The sequence below is a fragment of the Protomyctophum bolini genome, assembly GCF_963924005.1.
Source record: "Protomyctophum bolini genome assembly, chromosome: 19".
NCBI classification, from domain to species: domain Eukaryota; kingdom Metazoa; phylum Chordata; class Actinopteri; order Myctophiformes; family Myctophidae; genus Protomyctophum; species Protomyctophum bolini.
In genome coordinates, this window is record NC_137880.1 from 29,969,626 (window position 1) to 29,993,962 (window position 24,337).

The 24,337-nt window shown below is 44.1% G+C and overlaps 1 protein-coding gene across 1 annotated transcript in view; it reads left to right on the forward strand.

The window, feature by feature from the left end:
- Positions 1 to 1,763: 1,763 nt before the first annotated feature.
- Positions 1,764 to 24,337, forward strand: part of LOC308334281 (NHS-like protein 1) — a 69,590-nt gene continuing 47,016 nt past the window's right edge. Inside the window, 1 exon segment of the mRNA XM_080790942.1 lies at positions 1,764 to 2,866. Within this exon segment, the coding sequence (XP_080647068.1) occupies positions 2,596 to 2,866 (271 nt within the window). The 5' untranslated portion in view covers positions 1,764 to 2,595.

Below are 24,337 nucleotides of genomic sequence, written 5' to 3' on the forward strand. Positions count from 1 at the left end.
TTTACAGGTTAAATCAGAGTTGATTGTGGTGTTGCATCATATGATGAAGTATAGTGGGCTTAAGTGGATACGTTTTAATAAAGGTATACACAAGACAGAAAGGGAAAGGGTAGACACACCCACACACACACACACACACACACACACACACGCACGCACGCACGCACGCACGCACACTCTGGTTAATGTGGTAAGGTTTATTGTCACACTTTAGTGGTCACACACTTCCTCTGCGGTTACACGTTGGTGGGGAAAACTCCACCTCCTTGACATGTTTGGAGCTCCCCATAAGCATTGGCTGTTGTTTTTGTCCGCTGTGGTCTGTGGCACTATAATTGTATTCCTTACTTGGGCTGTACATTATGCTTCAATGTGACGCACAGTGTCTATATTTCTTGTTGTGATGATACCCATTCTTTCTGTTGACATGCACAGTGTTTCATTATCTTTTATTTTATTTATCTCTCACCGATAATCACAGAAGGAACAACCGAAAACGTGCGTTCAGTTAAAGTAGATTGGACAAACGAGTTTTGCAGCTAAAGGAGGATTTCACCACAGCTTTGAAGGCCGTCCCAGTTTAGTCTTTACATTTCACAAAATGACGAATGGACGTTTCTTGAGTGTACTAAACCGCACCCTGAGGAGTATAGCATAAGTTCTCACACAACAAAAAGTCCTTCCCTCCAAAAACGGCACACAAGAAGCCCTGCTTTAACAGTCTGCCTAGCCTGTTCTCAGTGCCTTGGGGTACGCTGTTAACTTTGCAGTGTTCTCTTCCAAGTATTCAGGTAGAATGTCAACAAGTGTCGTAGAATGTTAGACCTACATATACACAAAAAAGTGCTCAGTTTAAACTTATCCATTCTTTATTTTGTAATATAATGGTAGCAAATAATGTTCAGGGACGTAGGTCCTCCACTTTGTCTCTCAGTGTGGGACACACCTGAGACCTGAGGGGGAGAGAAGGGGGGGGGGGGGTGCAGAGGAAGAGAGGAAGCAGAGCGATTAGAGGAAGATAGAAAGATTACGAAAGGTTAGAAAAGGAGGTAGGAGTGGTTGTCATGCCGGCAGAGCGGACGAAGGGGAGGGGCAGAGATCAGGGATCAAGAAGAGAGAGAGAGAGCGGGAGAGAGAGAGAGAGAGGGAGGGAGGGGCCGTTTGGCTCGTGTTTCAGGACCGTGGCTAGGCTCGGGTGTAATCTTAACCCTGTACTCACATATACATGCACACACCATAGGAGCAAGTGAGCAAGCCTGTAGCAGTTGAGGAGAGGGAACCCTCACAAGTAAACAACTTCAGAAGAACTCGGCAGCAAACTGTGTCGGGTCCATCCGCGTGTCAGGCGTCCACGGTGGAGGCAGCAGGTGACAGCTGTGCTCCCTGGCATGCACACATGTTGTCAGTCACCATGATGGACTGATAAGAGACTTGATGCTTGCCAACGCTTGGATTTATTTATTTATTTTGCACCTGCAATCTATACTTGGCATGCCTCTTCAATGGATCTCATGATGGCATATTGACTCCTTTAAGCCGCTGGATCCACCTTCACACTAGAGAATAAAGTGAGGAGAGCAATGGAGGACGAGTGGACGATGGACCCGTGCTGGACTTGGATATCATTCCTTGGAAACTCTGCCCTGTGATGCCAACTTTGTGTCTCAAAACAAACAAACACAAACACACACCAAAGAGACACACTGTTTCAGACCTACTGGGACCTGTGACAGGAGGTCTCCCTGAGTGTGTGGGTGCCTAACCTCATCGGCCTGGGAATAGACCCAGGGACGCACCTTCACACCTCTTAGCTCCAGTGGTCTTAGTGTGTGTCAGCTGGTGTATGCAAACGGCCGTGGAGTAAATGCTCGGGGGACACTCTGTCATGAAAAGAAAAAGACCGTTGACTTGTTCTGACTGAAACAGAACGTGATTACGAAGTCTCTCTCTCTCTTTAGCCTCTCATACACCCTGAGGAATATCCCCAACACCAACTGTGTGTGTGTGTGTGTGTGTGTGTGTGTGTGTGTGTGTGTGTGTGTGTGTGTGTGTTTGTGCGTGGTGGAAAGGATGTGTGATTTTCCAGTTCGCCAGATTGGTTAATTACTACGTTGGATGCAGGATTCACGCCCTGGGTTTGGGAGCACTCTGCACACAAAAGAAAGTCAGAGGAGAGGAGATGTAGAGGCGTTTGGCTCATGACAGACGGATGAAGTTGGAGAGAGCGAGAGTGGATATATCTGGAGTCTGCCCAGGGTCAGAGTCATGACCTGTGGAACAAGAGAAGAAGAGATGAAGCCTAGAACTGAACTTCCTCTAGGAACTGGTTTGATGCTGAACATGGACATCTGAGACCTTTTCTATTGGATGTAGACTCTGCTCCTTTCCATTTGGAAACTATCACCGTCTGCTGCTGTTGACATCTTGAAGTGCACTTCCCTTCTGGGCACATTTTCAGACGGGGTTCATCGTAAAGGATCAGCTTCAAAGGATTCATTATTCTACATAAGAATTAAAACATTGGACTGTTTTCTCAGACTGCCATAACTCCTCGCCTCCATCTCCCATCTCCCGCTCCTCGTCCTCTGGGTGAGGATGAGGGGTGAGCGGAGAACGGGTTCCTTCCGCAAGGAGAAACCAGCGGCGGCGGGGCTGTCGAGGGCCCTCAGTTGGCTCAACGTCTCCACCCTCTCCCGACAGACCAGCCGCATTTTCCGCAGCCAAGGTGAGCTCCACGCGCACGGACGCCACGCGCACACGCGCTCGCACACCCACCTGCATGCCGCGGAGGGCGACGAGGACGAGGATGACGACGACAGTTGGGTGTACAAGCCCCAGCACCGGCATCAGCACCGGCATCGCAGAGGTGAGACCACAGAGAGATGGATGGATGGAGGGCTTGGGGGAGGTCAGCCGAGGGGAATGGTTTGTGAGATGGATGTCAGACAGACGGAATTAATCAGTGGAACTTTTAGTTTTCAATCAGTCTGTTCTCAGGCATTTCATCAGCTGCTGTATATTGTATGCCCACTCAAACTCACTGCTGTATTTATGTATACAAATTGTTGACACGTAGGCGCTGACTAATCACAGAGTTCTGCCTCTGCTCAAATGAGTGGATTTATATTTCTGTCTCTCTGTATCTGTCTGTCCGTCTCTCTCTCTCTGTCAGGACAGGAGGAAGCCAGTGAATGACTTGTGTACATGTGCGGACAAAGCAAGTAGTTTGTCACTGTCTTTTTATGGCGTTTGATTTCCCGACATTTACAGTACATCATGTCCTTGGCACTTCCTGTTTAGAGGGTGAATGGGGGGGGGGGGGGCATGGGTTGGTGCGGGGGTTTGAGGGTCAAAGGGCACTTTGTGTTTGTGATAGGTTAACAAAACACGCGTTGGGGCCGGAAGCAGTAGATGTCAGGAGTATGGTGATGTCACAGACTGGTGGCGATGCGTGCGCCTGGTTCGGTGCCAGGGAGAGAGCCTGTGTGTGTGTGTGTGTGTGTGTGTGTGTGTGCGTGTGTGTATTCTTCATTGTACATTCAGACCAGAGGCTGCAGATGCAGTAGAAATTAGAATGGACTCATACCGCGTAGAATGATGCCATAGTAGTGGTTGATTAAAACATTTTGTTTGTTGTAGCAAGGACATCTTAACTGAGGTAAGAAGGCCATCTAGTACTTCAGTGGTGTGGAGTTTCCTCAATCCTGAGTACGCGTATTATTTATTTAACAGGTTGTGTGTGTGTGTGTGTGTGTGTGTGTGTGTGTGTGTGTGTGTGTGTGTGTGTGTGTGTGTGTGTGTGTGTGTGTGTGTGTGTGTGTGTGTGTGTGTGTGTGTGTGTGTGTGTGTGTGTGTGTGTGTGTGTGTGTGTGTGTGTGTGACTGCGTGTGAGTGTGTGACTGCGTGTGTCTGGATGCAAATGTGCACAAATGTGTGTCAGGTGCATGTGGTGCATATACTGTAGATATGTCCAGTGTGTATCCGGTCAATTAGCTTTTGGGGTCATTGGTTGTAACTCTAGCCTACTGTATAGACTTGGCCATTGGTTGTTTGTAACTTTAGCCTACTGTGCAGAGAAGACACAACCAGTGGATGGAAGACGGCAGTACTACACTATTGTCTCACAGCGTGGCGTGTTCCATATAAAACTGACGGACCAGTCTGGTTCATCATGCAAATCTCCATATTTGATTTGAATTTACTCAAATTACAATGGCCCAAGGGAAGAATTGAACTAGGTAGTCTACTCTGCCTACAAACGTTTGTGTTTGCCTGAGGTTTTGACTTCGTCTGTGATGCATGTATAATTGTATATTTGTCTATTGTCATGTGCCTGTATTCATCCTCCTAAGGGAACCTCAGGGTGTAGCTTATAACTGTAATTCTATAGCCTGTGTGTGTGTGACTGGGTGGAGACATGAGGAGAGCGGGTGATGTTACCTAATCAGAAGCAGCCATTTTGGACCCTGTTGGTCTGGAATACGATGCTGTACGACTTCACTTCTAGCAACTGTTGTTGTTGTCTGTCCATGGAATGTACCGTTCATGATCTCATCTCTCAATCCCTTCCCCAGTCACTCGCTCACCTTTGGACCTGCTCGGAGTCGTTCCTAAAACAGCTCCGGGCACTATACATGACTTGGATGTTTTGAAGTCCTGGCATGCTTTCGTACAAACAGCCCAAAGGTTAGGAGCTGAAGTTAAGTGGAGATGAAAGGGTCGCCATTTTGTAGTGTCATCGTTAAGTGGACCTTGGTGTGTAATGACCTGAACCGTTTAGAATGGCATGTGCCAATATTTTAATATTTTGTTATTTCCTGTCATTTGTGGCACAATTTCAAACAATGGAGTTCTGTATTCAAGAGACATTCCTCTAGAAAGAACGCAAAGTGAGATCATCCAACTACCTGTCCATGTTTGGTTATAAATTCATGTACTCCTTGTCCTATACAAAAACATGTCTTTAGTAACCAGTGTGAGAGTGTTCACTGATTATCATCAATCACTGACAATCAAACTTAATTTAATGGTCCAATTGGTTTGACCTGCACCAATTAAAGATTCACTAGGTTTAAATTAGAAGTCTTGATTAATCAATGTTGGTCAATGAACTTTATTCTCGGAGGAAGGAAAAAGGGAAATGTTTATTGATTGGCAGCATAATGGCAGACAACAGGGGACATATTATTCACATTAGAAGATTACAACTACTACACACTAAGAGCAGCTCTATCGACTTGAATGACATGGAAACGTACTCTCTACTCTGTGTCTCTCTACTCCTGTTTTATTTTCTTGCTGTCAGATACACTCAGACATATCTTTTTATAGGCTGTCCATGTCTGGAGACAGTGTCAGGGACAGGTCATCACACACACACACACACACGTGCGCACACACACACATGCACGCACGCACACACACACACACACACACACACACACACACACACACACACACACACACACACACACACACACACACACACACACACACACTAACACATTGACACTTGCACTCAAATACCCATATATCCCACACAGGAAACAACAGCAGTCTATACAACCTAACGTATTTATAACAGCTGGATCCCCGTTCCACGCCTGCCAAGGACCCAATATAAGACGCATTTAGGCAGCCGAGCACCGTGCCTGTGTGTAACTAAATATAGCCCATAATGAGCAGTTTCGGTCCCGCAGCTGCTTAACTGGCAATTTGGACGCAGTCGCTGAGGTGACCAGTTGGATGTTGGCCTCAGTTGTCAAGGTGACGGTGCGCGAGCACTTCCTGGTGCAGTGAGACACTGGGGCTGCAATCATCCATTATTATCTTTGCCATTATTCTATCGATTACTTTTTTGATTAATCCAATTATCGAGAGGCACGTTTTCTTTTTAAATATATATATTTTAGCATGTTATATCAACAAATTGATTAAGCAGTTTTATACTTTGCACGACAGTGTCATGCAAAAAACAGTAAAAATATATCAGAACTATAATCAATCAATCAATCAATCCATTGTAGATCTTGCCTATATTGAAATGCCCAAAATAGGGATCTATTATTTTATAGATTTTTTGATTATTTATAGTTGTTTTTATAATCTTATTACATCTATTAGTTTCCTTAACCCCTACCTGCCCAGTGGTAGGTAGGCGGCCATTTGCTGCATTGGTTTAGAGTTGGCAAACTATTAACGGTGGAAGGAACGTTTCTGAACTGTGGTTCAGGGAGGTTCCATGCATCACTGCCATGGGCTGGAGGAAAAGTCCCCCTGGAGGAAAAGGTGGCAAGTGGCCACGAACGGACAAACTGGGCTGGACTCGCGGTCGAGGTAGTTCATGACGTAGACGCATAAAGGACGCGGTGCACATACAGTACCACCTACATGTTAAGTTATAATATGGGCCCATGATGTCATCAAACCTCAGAAGGAACCCGCGGTAGGGGGTTGGGTGGAGTATACACTTGGTGAGCAAGTTTCATAGAAATGAGTAGACAGGGATTTTCTGCCACCAGACTCTATAATGCACAGCAGCCATATTGGAAAGAAACTGGGCCCTCTTCCTTACTTCCTTCTAGGGATGGGACGATATGAAAACTATTAGTGTAGATTAACGACATTAGAGCAATACCTATTCTTGGGTAGAACGTTTGCCAAAAATAGCCAATCTACAAGCTCACAACACGTTGAACTGCTATTTTTGGCAAATCAGTTTGTGTAGTGTGAAATAAGAGCGTACCAAATGATTAATAGATACTTCGTAAATACCAAACTGGTTATAAATACTTCTGAAATGATCTGCCTTCTGCATATTTTTGACACAGCAGCAAATACACTGTATGGTCTTTGACTAGTAGGTCACATGACCTATAGATGGCGACAGTGAGCCAACAGCTAGAAGGTGGCGATCCCCCACCCCTATAATCTTCTTTATTCCATCACTGCTGTTATCTAATTTATCTCTACAGCTTTCCATCCACTGTGCTCTTTTCTCTGGGTCTGCAAACTATGTATTTTATTTTGGGCGATTATTCTGTCAATTACTTTTTAAATTAATTGAATAATGGAGAAGCGTAAAACATATCACTGAAGCATTGTTTTTTACATTGGTATCATGCTAAACTAGTGAAAATAGTCTCACGCTCTTGTGAGTTTGTAGCTCAGCTATTTATTAGACTTTTCGCCTCTAATGAAAACGCCTCATGATTTTTTTTCATAATACAATTTACAATTTAGGCATTTAGCAGACGCTCTTAATCCAGAGCGACTTACATTAAGCAGTAACAAAAAGCATGGCATACATCACATATATAAAAAGTAGTTATCATGAAACATGCGTAATCTAAGAACGTAACAGTGGAGTATCTATGTAAACTATACATACTATACTATATTATATATTATACGTGTGTACTATAAAGTGCTATGACTACATAAAATGCAATTCTAGTGCTACGGGCCATGGTGGAGTCTGAAGAGGTGGGTTTTCAGACTACGGCGGAAGATTGGGAGTGAGGCTGCAGTTCTGATTGCAGTTCTAAATTAGTTCGATTAACTGTTGCTCCCCAATTTCCTCTACCGCAGTAACTCCACCCCTATACCTCCAAACGCCACGCTTGATCAATCTCCAAAAATCAAGTCTATTGATTAGCCAATAGCCACCGGGTTCACACTTACTGACTGAATCAATCAAGGAGTGGACATGCTGACTCCTCCGGAAGGCCGTGTCAAAAGAACATTGGACAGCCAGGCTCCAAAACAGGCGTCTAAATCCCCTTCTATGTGCTGTGGGACCTGCTGGGAGCCGTGCCAGATCAATCCTCATCCTGCCTGGGGTATCTGGGAACCTTTATATTCACTCTCACTTACTAAGGAAATCTCCTAATGTAAATGAAACAGGCTTTTCTGATTAATTTATGTTGCTGGCAAGTCGGGGTATTGAGTAAACCATTTGAGATGATGGATTTGAGATTCTTGTATGCTAGCCAGGTTTCTCTCTCTCTCTCTCTATCTCTCTCTCTACCCCCTGATCTCTCTGTAGTTTTTTCTATCCACATTCAATACTTTTATTTAGAGTAACAACATTGACCACGAGTATTAACCATGTGTGGTTGAACCAATTGCACAATGGCCAAGGCAGAATTGGGTCCTATTATATGAAATGTTATTATAGTCTTTACGGTTTAAGGCTGCATGAGGGTTTTTGGGCCCATAATTGTTTGTGGCTGTGTGTGAGATGCTTAGTGGATTAAGATGTAACCACACTGTTGCGTAAGTGTCTATTTGGACCATCTCTTTGGTTTTGAACTGGCAATGGTTTCTCATTCTTGTGTGCGCGTGCACGCGCGCACACACACACACACACACACACACACACACACACACACACACACACATTATCAACATCATCATGTACTTAGTGTGTAATTCCAGATTACCGGATGATAATTGACTGTATGGGGAAATGCAGGGTTTTCGACTCATTAAAAGACACATGGAATTCTGCTGATGTGGCCTAGAGCCCATGGTGTACATACACAGATGATGCACACACATACACTACACTACACAGAGCACATAATATTATGAGACGAATGCGACACATCTTATATAACATTTATAATGCAAATTGTCATTTTATATTACCCATACTGTACAGATCAGTGGTTCCCAAACACTGGGTCGGGACCCATTTTTGGCTCACAGACTAATTCTTATGAGTCCCTTTATTTTTTGTTTCCTTCGTTTATATTTCCCCCCAGTAATTTCATGAGCTTGTAGATCTGTTATTTTCAGTAGCTTGGGTCCTGGGGAGAAATAAATGTACCTAGTAGGATGAGCTATTCTTTTTTTTTATGATTTGTACTATAAAAAAAACAATATAACAGAGTTGCACAGAAATATCCTGTAGTCCACCCCAGCCCCAATTCCAGACATATTCGTTCAGTGTATTTTTCCAAAGTTGCAGCCCGTTCAGAGCCAGAAACGAATCAGAGTCCTGATACGTGCTTATGGTAAAAGCCCCATTTGAAGTCATAGTCGTCCGTCCTATTAAGCAGAGGATGAGCTATTCTGAGTTTAAGGGTTCCCAACTGCTTGTTCCCTTTGTCTCATTCTCAGAATGTGAAAGAGGCTATTTCTATTTTATTAAATTTGTCTTTTTCCACACATATTTACATTTGGCTACACTGCCATTTGAACAAATGACAATTTATTGGACTGTAAAGATGATAGCAGTGCATGCATGTGAAAATAAAAAAGGCTGAAGTCGGCTGTTTTTGCTTTGTTCGCAGTACAGATGAGTGGATTACATGTGGCTAGTGGCTACACTGCCAACAAAGACATTGCACTGTAGATACATATAATTGGTGTATTGTGACGTATGTATGAGACTTTGTTCTGGTCCAAAGGTACAGCAAGACAGAAGATGCGGTTGGCCCATAGAGTATAAAGAAGGATAGAGACTGAACCGGCGCAATAGCCTCTTACCACTAGGGCCCAGTGCTTCAACGTTGGAAAGCCTCACTGGGGCCTTGAGTTGGCCTGAATAGGGAAACTTCACCACTTTTGCAAAAATATGTTAATGAGATTTAGAACACTTTCCTGGGGGTCTTTAGGTGTGTAATATTTGGTTTTAGATATTTTAGATTTTAGCAGTGAGCCCAGTATGTCATGGACCCTGGGTTCACTTACTTCCTGGACTACAATTCCCTTAATGCTTTGGTGCACTGCTCCTCATTGTGGATACGGGGAGGGCTGTCTTACTGAGACAACATGTAGTCCAGGAAGTAAGTAAGTACAAGTAAGTACAATTTTGTAAAAAAAAGTACATATTTAGCCCCATGTTCGAATGCCCCAGTCCCCCTGTCAAAAATAGCGAAAATCGCTAAAACGAAGAAAAAAAAGCAGCAAATGAAGAAAAGAAAAATCACACCCGTGTGAAGTGACACAGCCAGGGTGCCGGCCCGGTTCCGGTGAGCCGCCCCACGTCCGAAACGGTAGAGAAATGAGAGAATTACCATGTGGGGGTCTCTGGGGGTCCCCGGGGCATCCAGATACGCGCCCAGGGGGCCGGGCCGATTCCGGCGAGCCACCCCACGTCTGAAACGGTTGAGAAATGACAGAGTTACCGTGTGGGGGTCCCTCTACTTACTGTACCCTGTACTGTAACATACCGAAATCATCATATATACAGTTAATACGTGCGTGTGTGTTTGTGTGTGTGTTAGGTGGCGCACAGGTGGTGAAAAACCATGCTATTTTCGTGCTCATACCAGACCCAACCCAGCCACCCATGCAGCCACCCAGACACACACATAGCTCTGTAAGGGAGTGGTTGCACCACTCAAGAATTACTCATCTTTTACTTTCTCTAATAACAACCTAAAACATTAACCTAAAGTTGTCCTTTAAGGTATTTTCAAATGTGACCCCCTTTGAAAAAGGTTTGGACACCCCTGATATATTTTGTCAGTAATCTAATCACCAATTTCTCTCTTTCTCTCTATGTGCTGACTATCCTGACATTGACATCATAATTCAGGTAAGTCACCCCACTTTCCCTCCATAACTTCCTCTCCATGTCTTTGGCTGGTCTCTCTCTTCTGAAAGCCTATCACAGATCACCTTCTTGTTTAAACCCACCCTTCTCATTTAAGAGCATTACGACGCCAGCAAAAACTGAAGTGCTTTTCCTGCTCCAAGCTGCTCATCTCATTTACCCAACCTGCCACACCCCTGAACACTAGCTAGTAGCTACTTCATTGTCCACTATCCTATTAGGCCTGTGGGATGTAATACAGTATATGAACGCCCTGTTACTAGATATCATATATTTCCTGCCCCAACTGTCTTACAGAGCATAATGTTCTTAAAGCCCCTCACTTTTTAATGCAACAAAACAGTTGAAGTTTGAAATTTTGATGATCAATCCAATTTCACCTCTGTTTTATCACAAGGACGATCTCTTTAAAACAGTCACGTTCACACCAATTCGTAACAATGCTCCAAAAACAAAAGACAACACCGGCTTAAGTTCTTATCTCTGCATTTTGCGGTCTGTTATCAATCTTATTGCTGCTCAGCTCGACCCAGAAGTACAGTATTTCACTGTTTGTACTGAACTGGAAGTGTGACAGGGTGTACTGTACGGTCAACACCGTGAGGCACTGACCGATGTTCAATAACGATACTTTCTTTGTTTGGAGTTGCAGAACAGGGCCTTTGATTTGGTACAATGAGTCTTTAGATTGTCTTTCATCAATAGCCAGAGACTTGAGTTGTATTTTATAGAGCGTTAATAACGACAGTCTCCTTGAATGCCTCCTAAGGCTTCTAATCTAGTAGTCTTTATTTTCATTTTCCTGTCCTCCGTACAGTAGTAATCTAAAAGTGATGGACATTCATCCTGGCTTTGTCCGCTTTCTGTTGGAGAAAGCAGTGATTAGGTTTTGTGGAAAGTTTGAGGCATCCCACCTAGTTGTGACTGAGGTTTCATCTTGTAGGACACAGTGCCCATTTTGAACAAAACAGCATCCAATTTAGGTACCGGTAGTTGCCTGGTGACGTGCATTTTTATTGTCTGGTTAGGTGGGCTATTCTGGGGTGGTGTGTGTGTGTATTTTAATTGTCAATTACTTCCAGGGTTGTGTTTTTGTGGCTTTCTCATTCTCATTTCATATAGCCGGGTGTTCGTGTGGAAAGAGCTCATATACGTGCACGCTCACAGACACACATGCTGTAGTCACATGGTAATTGACAGCATCTGGTTGTGGCAGACGTGCCATAGCCTGCAACCCGCACCGGGGTGGAATTAACACATGAGACACACACAAACACACACTCCCTAGTCCCTCACTCATTTTATGAGCTTAAACATTATACACACACGCACGCACGTACACACTCACGCGCGCGCACACTGTAACCTCACTATACTATAGTTTCTACAAACCCATACTGTAACCTCACTATAGTTTCTCCAAACCGAGTTTAAAATGCTAAAAAGATTTACAGCAAGCGCCACACATTTGATTTGTACTTCCACCATCACATAAATGCTTTCACATAAGTTCACTGAGTACTGTGGTATTTGGTCTAAAAGTAAGCATTGATTTCTCCTCTTATTGAACCGTTTCAGAGACACATCACCCCTGCCAAATGTATTTGACATCATGCCTAAGCAAACAGTTGCTATTAAATATGTCACAATATCATCCAACATACTGTATGAACCTGTACAACAACTTTGCCTCATTTGTGTTGTGAATAACACAGCAAATACTGTAGTCGTTATGAGAACAGCCATCAGCTTCTGAACGAGGCTGTTGCCCAACACAATTTATTAGTTCTAAATTACATACTGTAGTTTCAACTCTCACAGGGTTGGGTGGGTGGTTTAAGCTCTCAGCTGTCTGTAGCTAGTTTTTGCAGTGTAAGAGAAAGCCATTACAAAGCCTCATTGGAAATCTATGGCCATTCTCATTAAGTGCTCGAAAGCAAGCCAAACTTTTTGTTGACCCACTTGGCGTCTCTGTTTTGTCATCATCTTTTTGTCACCTCAATCTCTAGGTCTGGGATGTAATAGATATTATTATGAATTCTTAATTCAACAGTTAACCTACATCCTATCCCTCTGAACTTTGCAATGGCATGCTGTCAATTAGGAGACATATGAAAAGACACCATTAAGACCATTTCTACTTACCCAACAGCACTCTTTGTACTGTATGTCAAAGTTGTTTTGACTCAAGTCGCTCTCATTAGAGACTGTTACGACAGTCAGCGAACGAGTCAGTAACACTGTGTCTCATGTTGACTGTGCTGGATGATCTGGCCAGCGTGGAGAGTTTGGGATGCTACGAGCCCGTGCCGGCTTCCGATAACAAACGGTTGAGTCCGGGGGATTAAGCGATTATATTTGATCAGGGCACAATGCGCCGGCCTCGGGCCGGGGCCCCCTGCCTCGTTCTGAACTGCTGACTGCCCAACTTCACTACAATCACAATCCCTACACAGGCTTACGCCCTGTGTCTATATGCGTGCGTGATTGTGTGGCCACATTTGCATGCCCATGCAAGTGAGTTAGTTCTTTTTTGCCCTGTCCCCAATGGGCCTAATAGGCCTGTGTTTTATGTATACTTTCTCTGCATGCACACATAATGTTTTTCTTTATCTGTCTGTTCACGCATTTGTTTTTATCATTTAGGGAGTGCACTATAATGTGCACTAATATGTGCACTCCCCTGGGAAAGGGTCAATAATACATGCCTTATGAAGAGCTGGGCGGGTGACAGCAGCTTTGGGAGTCAGCCAGGCCGGGCTTCTGTCTTCCGTGCTTCTTAACAGAATGGGGGAGACAGGGGGGGGGGGGGGGGACTGGTAGAGAGAGAGAGAGGAGAGAATCACTGGGGGGGAGGTGGAGGGTTAGTAGGGGCTTTGCCAAGCAGTTTCCTCCAGCCCACACATTGGCTAGCTGCCACTCGGAGCGTGTGCATGTGTCTGTCTGTGTGTCGGAGCAAGAGGGACACACAGAGAGAGAGACAGAGACAGAGGAGAGAGAGAGAGATGGGGCGAGAAGCAGGGAGAGAGAGACGTGTAAGTGTCAGGGTCCATTTATGAGTCCTGCAGAAGAACGGCGAGTAAGAGTACGAGGGAAAAGAGTAAGGGGGAAAGAAACGAGAGAGAGAGAGAGAGAGAGAGAGAGGAGAAGAAGGTAGAAGACGGGAAGAGATGATTGGTTGTCAGTGTCTGCTATTGGACTGCTCACTGTGGATATACATATGAGGGAGTAAAGGAAGAGACATGTTCTGTCTGAAAGGTAGGTTTGTGTGTGCCCGTGGGTGTGTGTGTGGCTGTCCGAAGCGTTAACCCTAAGGAAGTGTAGGACTGTTCCTGCAGACTCTGAGACAAAGGCAAGGTTTAAGTCTATCGCTCTCCTCCACATGGGAATTCATCTTTGTGGCCACTTCCTGTACACTATAGATCCTTCCTCTTTGTGTATAGTTAACTTCTTATTAGTGGATGTTCTTTGTTCTATTTTTGTTCTTCATCTCCCTCTCTCTTTCTCTACCCATTTCAGGTATTTAGATATGTTCTGCCCACTCTCCTTCTGCTTCCTCCCTTGTCAGTTGCTGTCTGTCCATCTGTCATGGTTATCATCTGACCTGTTGAAGGGGACAGAATGGTGACTTGGTGGTGGTGACTAATAATTTTGAAGTGATTCAATGTGAAACTACACGTGATTGGAATTGGATTTGCGCCCTCAGACTGGATGCTTTATTTAATTTATTGAGAGAGAGAGTGTGTGTGTGTGTGTGTGTGTGTGTGTGTGTGTGTGTGTGTGTGTGTGTGTGTGTGTGTGTGTGTGTGTGTGTGTGTGTGTGTGTGTGTGTGCACGTGCGTGTGTGCACGTGCATGCTCGTTCCACAGAAGCAGCTGGAAAGGCAGCAGTTGCTGTGCTCCTTTCCTGTGTTGTTTCCTGAAGAGTGTTACCATGTGTTGGCCATTATTTTGGCTGAACCGTGAGACAGAGAGAAATAGAAAATCTTGTTTGTTTGGCTCGTTTTAACTATTAGGATTTGACTTCTCTCTCTCTCTCTCTCTCTCTCTCTCTCTCCTCGCACCCCCGTCCTCGCTCATTCACGTTTTGACTCACTATCACAGACACGGATGGGAACACATAATGACTGCACTATTTAGGAATGGATGAGGCAGACGCATTGATTTGGCAGGCTGCATTATGCTTCAACATAGTATCACACTGGATAAACAGTAACACTAGTGTCAAACCATTTTTGATCACAGTGTTACATTGAGCTTCGTGTCAGACTTGGTGGAGAGTAGAGCCAGTCCAGACTGATCCACCATTATATCTTCTCTGTCGGCTAGAAACCTCATGAAAAGAAAATGTTACTTTTCAGGATTCAAATTTTTTAAAAAAAAGTAGCCGACCCGCAAGCTCAAAACGTGTAGATCTGCTTCTTTTGATGCATTTGTGTGACGCTTGTATGATCAAGTTGGACATTCATTAACGAAAGTTAAAATATGGAGAATAAGAGATTTCTGCCTGACAGCAACAATTTACTCGTGTGATGACAGTGGTATCAGCAGTCATGCAGCCTGTGTCCTGATGCATCACAATGCGTTGCATTGCAACGTGTTGTGAACTTGTACATCGGCTAATCTTGTATTTGTCTCAGAGTTGGAAAAAGCTCTATTGAAGAGGGATGTTTTGTTGCACCAGTGTGTGCGGTGTGTAGGAATGATAATTTGAACTCTGCTTAGTTGTAGGAATGATGTGTTTCCTAAACTTCCCTTATAATTTGAACGTTGCTTAAGTGAAGGGGAGGACTTCATGAAATAAAGTGGAGAATGAACATAATTAAAGAAATACACTGGCGGTTTGGCACGTCAGCTTTTTGATCAGCCTGCCTTTGTGTGACAAGGGAATTGGTACCAGCACACACCATCTGTTTAGTGGATGGCTCAGGCTAGTGTCACTTCGGAAGTGAAGAAATCTGCTGTAGATATATGACTTTGAGTCATGAAATCATGTGAGCTCAACACATTGTTGCTGCTCTTGGAGCCAGTGTTTAGTTTGGAACAATTTGTGGTCCAAACTCGGTTCATCCAGTTTTGGAAAGTACCTCCAAGGGAAAGAAGGTACAATCAGTGTCCCTGGCATTGTCTTGCCGAGTACCCATTTACCAATTCTCCTAACAAGACCACAAGGTTCACATTTGAAACATAAGACGTAAGTAAGCATTCATGTAAAATGCTGATTTTTGTTTTGTTACATGTAGCTATTACAGCTATTTCATGCATGCTATACCGGTATTGTCTTAAACCATTAAAATTGGGAAATCTACCATTTATACTTTGGCTCTTCAAAAATAGCAGATATACAAGTTTACAGCGCGTCACAAGCTAGTAGATCTGCTATTTTTAACCATTGTGACAATTTGTGCAAATCTTTGAGTATACAGCATATATTTTTAAAGTGAACATTTGTAACTAAAATCTTTCCTTCTGGTGGTCCCTGCCTCCCTGGAACAAAATATTTTGAGATGGAATCCACGGTCAAATCAGGTCTAATTGGTTAAAGCTGTAGTGTAGAGAGTATTAGTCTCGCGTGGCCACATTTGAAAATCCCACAATTTTCAAATGCTTCCAGTCATACAGTCTGGAGCACAGAAGCTCTGATCACGAGTAAAATATAGTGCGTGTGAAGCTTCCTCCCCACTTACAGTCCCGCAAATGTATCCTAATATAAATCAAAATCATCCTAAGATTATATAGCTTGCTGCTTAGCAGAAATGGAAATACAAAAATAAAATGTAAAGATACTTTTAAATATATTTTTCGTGAACTGAAATGCCAGCTTCCGTTACTCGGGAGGTGTAGTTCCAGACTATATTAGCATTTGGAGATTGTGAAATAGTTGTCTGGCTACGCGAGACTACTGTAGTATAGACAATTTTAAATTGTCTATACAATTTATTTATTTTTTTAGTTCAAATTGGTATCAAGGTAACAAGGCCAACCAACAGAACAGTGAGGGGCCCCTGTGGGCTTTCAGACTGGTCTGTAATTGAGGACTAAAACACTCTACCAGTGAGGGTTTCCAGTTTCAGAAACCAGATTGGTTTTGGGGCGAGCTTGTTCCACCTCAAATTTGAGTTTTCTTGTAAGCAGCAGAGGTGTGGAAATGCAACATAGCTGACCCATGTTATCAAATGTACTGTAAGCTCTCATCAAGTGAACAGATTGCTGAGAATATACTGTATCTAATCTCCCCGTTGTGAAGTCAAATCAGGACAGCTCAGTTTGTGGAGGAGCATGTATTTGGCTCACCCAGCAATGTTATCAGGATTTGTGTTTCTGCCTTTTTTTTGCCAAATACTTAACACATGACTCTGTTTTTAAGTTACCCATACTAACCTTAAGATATATTCTTTTTTTTTTGAGGAGTGAGCAGTAGGGATGCACATTTAAAATAAATTATAAATAATCCATTATCTTTAAGATAAATTATATCTGTCAATCAAAATGCATTAGACCAAAATATGTACACAATGAATGTGTCTGGTCGCAGTTAATATTTGGAGCTTTCGACTCACCAACAGCCAAGGAAAATGGAACTGTAGTAAACATGAGAAATGGAAAATGGAACTGTAGTAAACATGAGAAATGGAAAATGGAACTGTAGTAAACATGAGAAATGGAAAATGGAACTGTAGTAAACATGAGAAATGGAAAATGGAACTATAGTAAACATGAGAAATGGAAAATGGAACTGTAGTAAACATGAGAAATGGAAAATGGAACTGTAGTAAACATGAGAAATGGAAAATGGAACTGTAGTAAACATGAGAAATGGAAAATGGAACTGTAGTAAACATGAGAAATGGAAAATGGAACTGTAGTAAACATGAGAAATGGAAAATGGAACTGTAGTAAACATGAGAAATGGAAAATGGAACTATAGTAAACATGAGAAATGGAAAATGGAACTGTAGTAAACATGAGAAATGGAAAATGGAACTGTAGTAAACATGAGAAATGGAAAATGGAACTGTAGTAAACATGAGAAATGGAAAATGGAACTGTAGTAAACATGAGAAATGGAAAATGGAACTGTAGTAAACATGAGAAATGGAAAATGGAACTGTAGTAAACATGAGAAATGGAAAATGGAACTGTAGTAAACATGAGAAATGGAAAATGGAACTGTAGTAAACATGAGAAATGGAAAATGGAACTGTAGTAAACATGAGAAATGGAAAATGGAACTGTAGTAAACATGAGAAATGGAAAATGGAACTGTAGTAAACATGAGAAATGCCAGTCAGGCTCGACTGAAATGAAAACACCAGGAGGACCAGAAACATTGGCAAAGCAATATTTAATCTGATGCATTTTTGTTTCATTTGTCTACAAACTTGAATAATTAAGCTGCCAGTGAGTACCTGGTGGACCATAAGAACATTTCCTCCAAAAATGTTAAGTGATCTAAAATATTTTGATCATTAACCTCGATCGACATGAATGTGAATGAAGAATAATCCATTATTGGATGTTGTGTCCATCTTGGCCGAGATTATCTGGTGCCTGAGACTGCAGATGTGTTGGTGGTGTCCAGTCATCTCAGGGGCAGATGTCGCAGACAGTAACTGCACTGTGAAGCCATATACTGTAGATTAGCAGAGACAAGTTTTGTGTGTAATTGGGTTGTAGTGTCAGAGCTTATAAATTGTAAGGCAGATTTGATGTTAGTCTGGTCTATACCAGCACTCTATAGACCAGACTATCATTTCACAGCAGGGTGTTTTGTCTTGTATGCAATTATGGACGCCTGAGTTGTGTTACGCAGGAGTGAGCAGGAAGGTATGATTTTGAGCATGTGTCTCTATTTCCAGTGCCTGTGTTCATTCTTACTACGAAATACTTTATATAGACAGACAGCCTGTGTGTGTGTTTGTGCATGTGACGGGGTGCTGCAGGCACGTGTGTGTGTGTGTGTGTGTGTGTGTGTGTGTGTGTGTGTGTGTGTGTGTCTGTGTGTGTGTGTGTGTGTGTGTGTGTGTGTGTGTGTGTGTGTGTGTGTGTGTGTGTGTGTGTGAACTGAATTTCAGGAATGTGTGTGTGCAAGTTCCAGAAACTTCTTGGGAGAGCCTGGGTTAGCCCGGCCGTGTTAGATTTGGACCAGGGGGCAGTGACCTACATAGCTCTATGTCTAAAACCTATATTTAACCCACACTCTGCTGTGGTGTTTTACACTGTATTCTCATTTCTCTACACGTACATTGTAACCACTGGACGGTGGACGGTAGAGCCCACATTAAACATAAACTGACTTCACTGGACTGGTAGAGTAAAGTTGTTAATTGGTTCAGGGTATTTGCATAGCCGAGAGAGTTTAGGCAAACTCCAGTGGAACGTGACCACAGCACCACACAATAATACCTATACATGTTGTTTAATGTGATACTTCAGGCATACTGCTTATTGTCAGACTGTGATAAATCATACTTCAGGCATACTGCTTATTGTCAGACTGTGATAAATCATACTTCAGACATACTGCTTATTGTCAGACTGTGATGAACACTAAGCATGGTAGCTTGCTGCTACAGGCGCCCTTTTAGCTTCTGCCCCTGTTAACCCCTTCTGGGCTTGTAAAGAAGACAGCGGCTCCGGTGTCCCATCATGCACCTGTGTGGTTTGATTGGAGGGATTCTGACCTCTTGACCCCCAGGGCTGACCCTACCTGCCCCCTGGCCTGGTGAGTAGAAGTGTTGATGGAGGCTCTCACATGAGATGTGGCAGGCCACTTATCTCCAGTGGAGAGGAAGAGAGGGGACGGGGACGGGAGGGGAAAGCGGCGCAGTGCCAAAGGGACTTTTGAAAGACCCATATTTAATTGATTTCATAAGTTCATGGTTTGTCGAATGATGACACCAGGTTGACTCACACTAGCTCTGAGTGCTGAATCCCACAGGAAATTACAGACAACTCGTTGATCATGCTTGTATAATAACGAGCCACAATGACAGCATTACATATAAGTGCTTGGGGTCAGTACACAATGCTGACGCAAAATACTTTTTTTGGTAGTTGGGTATGTCATGTAAAAACATGCAAAAAATAGCTGATCTGCAATCTTGATGTAATGATGCGTTCATTGCATTACTTGTGAGGTTTGTGGCCTAAGGTTTGGGTCATCTTTGAAACTTTGGGCGAAAGCCTTGACACGTTAAACATGAATGAGAGTAAGAGAAGATGGATGATGTGGCATTGACTTCACCTCCTTATCTGGCAACAAGTCAAAACTCTTCCAAGAGAAGGAGTTGTCTTGCACTGATTGATATACAATAAATGGAAAAGTTCCATTCACTGTGAATGGGTCCTGACTGTCAGTCAGGAGGACCCCAGTGAGCTTATTCACAGTGTTGTGAAAAGAGTTTAGAATTGCTAAGACAATGGCTGCCATGCTAACAAAAGAAAAGTTTAGCAAAAACAGTTTCCTTGAGTTAAAGTAAAATTTAGCATGAAAAGACAATGGAAAAGTTCCTCGGACAATGTTTCTTGGGATAATCCAGGGACAATGCTGGCAAAGTATTTATTTTTGTATCTTCCTGATTGAAGTTAGGAAGGACAATAGTCCGTGTCCTCCTGTGGACAATGAGTGACTCCCTGTGGACAAGTGGATGACTTCCCCACAGCCAACACAAACACAGCATGCAGGTGCTCCTCTTCCTCCATTCAAACCCATCCGTGTCCATGGAAACCATTGTCCCCAAACCTTACGCTCCAGCCCCTCTCTCCATGCACGCACACACACACACACACACACACACACACACACACACACACACACACACACACACACACACACACACACACACACACACACACACATATATATCATCGCTGTTGGGCAGAAACCTTGCATCTCCAGATTTCAACTTTATGTGCTTTTTCGTAAACGATTCTACTGTAGCCCTACAACTTTGTGTCGCACGAAAGTAGCAAAACTAGCCTCTCGACAAGCTCAGAGTCATAACGAATTGAACATGGTGGACCCTATTGTAAACGAGTGTAATGCTTTATATGGTGTCGTCCACAGTTAACAGTCTTTGTATTGAGGTGTGCTTGAAATGTACTGTAATTCTTCAATCAATCTATACAATTGTACAATTTGTAGATGCATTGCTATGATTGCTTACAGTGTGTTCACTAGAGAACAACATTGGATCCGTTGGAACGCAGGTTATTTTTTCCTGAAAAGTAACACTTTTGGACATACAGGTTTTCCAGGCCAGCAGCAATGATAGTACATGCATGCAAGTGTATTGGACACACGCACGCACGCACACACACACACACACGCACACACACACACACACACACACACACACACACACACACACACACACACACACACACACACACACACACACACACACACACACACACACACAGGAAGAACGTATATGCGGGCGCGGGCACCCACACTCATATACAGATTGATAAGCCAGGAGCTGATTGTCCAAGACATGCATGCACAAACACACCTCCTGCGCAGCTGTAATTCCCATTTGGAGGCAGTGGGCTGTGAGAGACGGGCCGCTGTGCACACTGAGCTAGAGATAGATCTGAACATTCACAGACAACTGACTCACACCCATATTGTGTGGATGTACAATGACAGCACTCCCACCAGTTACGCACAAGTGTGCGTACACACATGCATGCACATGCGCACACATGCACAGTGCACATACACACGCACGCACACACACACACGCACTCACACTGCGCCTCTCACAACCGATGTTGCCATAGAGAAAGAGAGCTCTCTTTATCAGTTTATCAGGTGTATGTGTATGCACCACTATGCACACATACTGTATATTAATTTATACCGGCACCTGACTGTATATGTTATATTTCTGCACACTTGTGTGCTTGTATGTGCATGCATGTGTGTGTGTGTGTGTGTGTGTGTGTGTGTGTGTGTGTGTGTGTGTGTGTGTAGTGTAGCCATTGTCCAGCACCAGGGGGAGCCATTTCCCTCCGGTCTTTCCAAGTTTCTCTCCTCTCAGTGGTTTCCACCATCTCTCTCCAGCTCTTTCTTCTCTTTTCTAATCTCTATATATCATTACCTCGTTTTATTCCGCCACATGCTTTTGTGTGCAAAAGATTACAAGAAATTGTGCTAAAAGGCTACTCCAGTCCTACTTGTCATCTGTCCATTATCTGGATATATATATCGACAGCCTCGTGCCTATCAAAGCCAAGCTGATTAGCGATCACATACAATCATAAGCACAAGCACCCACTTGGCACTGGGGTGTACACATGCTGATCTGCAATAGTTGCTATTCCTCACTACTACTACTACTAGTCTACTACTACTACAATTTCCCTGCAGAGTATATTATGTATGTGTCTTTATCTGCCTGTTTGCTCCCTCAGACTCTCGGGTCTGTCAGCTATTTACCTCCTGCTGCGTCCACCTGTGCCTCTTGCCACTTCCACTGGAGTTTGGCTGTTGCCTGAATCAGTGGGCCAGGATCAGGCAAGCATCATGATGTTATTGTCCTGTCATTATGACTTGTGCGCCCCCCCACCACCATGTGACAATGAGTGGGTGGCAGTACAGTAGATGTCGCATGAACTTGAATGCTGGAGGGGATGTGGTTAATTACCTGCAGCCTGCTGTCCATCTGTCCATTTGTGTGTGTGTGTGTGTGTGTGTGTGTGTGTGTGTGTGTGTGTGTGTGTGTGTGTGTGTGTGTGTGTGTGTGTGTGTGTGTGTGTGTGTGTGTGTGTGTGTGTGTGTGTGTGTGTGTGTGTGTGTGTGTGTGTGTGTGTGTGTGTGTGTGTGTGCGTGTGTGTGTGTGTTGGCGAGTCTACTGCAGTCAGGGACTCGGGTTTGGGATAATCTGGGTTTATAGATTAGACCTGCAGTGTGGCTGGTGGTGGGGGAGAAGAAGCAGCCATGTGGACACCACTGGACGACAACACTGGTGCTCTTTTCTAAAACAAAGAGAGTTGCAGACAGTGATGCTCTCTGCAGAATCTGCTGACAACCCTAACCCTTTGGGGTGCTATTGATTGAGGCTGTAACCATCCTTTGGACATGCATGCTCATTCTTCGTCTACGCTTCTGACAGGCTTGTCACTTTTTGTGGACAAAGCCACATACAATTTGGGCTTTTGCGGTGGACCCTGGCGGGTAATTTAGAGAACAGTTCGGCAGGAGGGGAAATAACAAAAATCTAACCTCAGTTATTTCCAATAGAGCCCTGCCCTTTGTTTTCAAACGTTAGTTTCACATCTCTTGAATACTTCTGAAGTTTCTTGTGGTCGTTTTCTTTGGAAACCAAACTTTATTTTCTCAAACTCTAAGTTCCGAGTCTGGGTTTGAGCCAGTCGCCTGTTTGTACAAAATACACTTTTCCTTTTTCCCCCTTCTCTTGCTTGAAAGCCTGAGTTATTCAATTCCGGAATATTTCTCGGGAACGATGATGTTGATCCTGGAGATTGATCTTGTAATCCAACTCTGCATATAGCCTCGCTTTGTCAGGCAAATCAATGTGGGTCAATAGCATCTCCTGGGAGGGAGAGGAAAGACAAAAAACAAAACGGAGGCTGAGGAGGAGAAGAAGAAAAAGGGGGGTGCAGCCCTAGACGACCATTTGGAGATTACAGTGTTTCAGTGCAAGGGGATGGGGTGTGTGGGTCCCCAGCAGGTTGCGAAGAGCTCCAATCTCCAAGTTCTGTCCTCCCAGTGAAAGAGGAAGGGGGGTCTATTGAGGGACTCCTCACTCAGGCTAGAGGGGGACATCTCAAACACACACACACACACACACCCCTCTTCAATACCCCCAGGGAGGGCCCAGAGAGGTTCGCACGAGGGAAGGGACAGAGTGAAGGAGGAGGAGCGAGAGCCGTGTGTGTAGGGGGAGGTTGGTCTAGGGTTAGAGAGGAGGGGAGGTCTTAGGTCTTAGCCTGGGATGATCACATACGTGCATCGCCGCTCCTCTGAGCCAGTGGTCAGCTGCTGGCACAGGGCCTGCTATGAGGTCCCCTCTGTCCAGAAGTGGTCCCCGTGCTCCCCCTGCCAGCCTGCCACCGAGATGGGAAACAGCCATCAACCCGAGGCCTCCCCCAGCCCACGTTCTGGCCACAGCAGGCCCGAAGGCTGCCTGCGGAAACGCCTACTCTCCGTGAGCAAGGTCCACCAGAAACGTGACACTCTCTGGACAGCCAAACCGCTGCTAGGACCCGTCACTAAGGGCTCGCTGGGACACACGCACACCTACCAGGATGGCAAAGGTAGACGGCTGAACGTGGTTGTTTGTTTATTTTATTTTTTTGTCGAGTTCTTGAAAATGTAGCACGTTTAACACTTAACGTGAGATCGCACCGGGTTTGACATGGAGTGAAACCTAGTATTTTTATACCGAGCCCCAGATGGTTCCTATCTGTCAGTAGACATTTCACATTAATTGCCAGGATGATTTGGTGTATGCCTGTATGGACATCTCAGGTCACAGTCGCTGGGCTTTGGGCTCATCCATGAGCCTCTTAGCAAGACTTACCAGGACTTACAACTGCCATATAGGGAAATTGTTGTTATATTTTCTTTCTAAATGGTTGTTCTATTTTTCTATTTAGTGTCCTGATTTGAACTGTGCATGAAATAGTGGCATGATATACCGTACAGCAAGACCAGGTGCTCAGGAGACATGTGGGTGAAGCCTTGTACCACAGCTGAGCTCTCTCACTTTTCATGGGATTTGCATCCCCTCCCACCCTG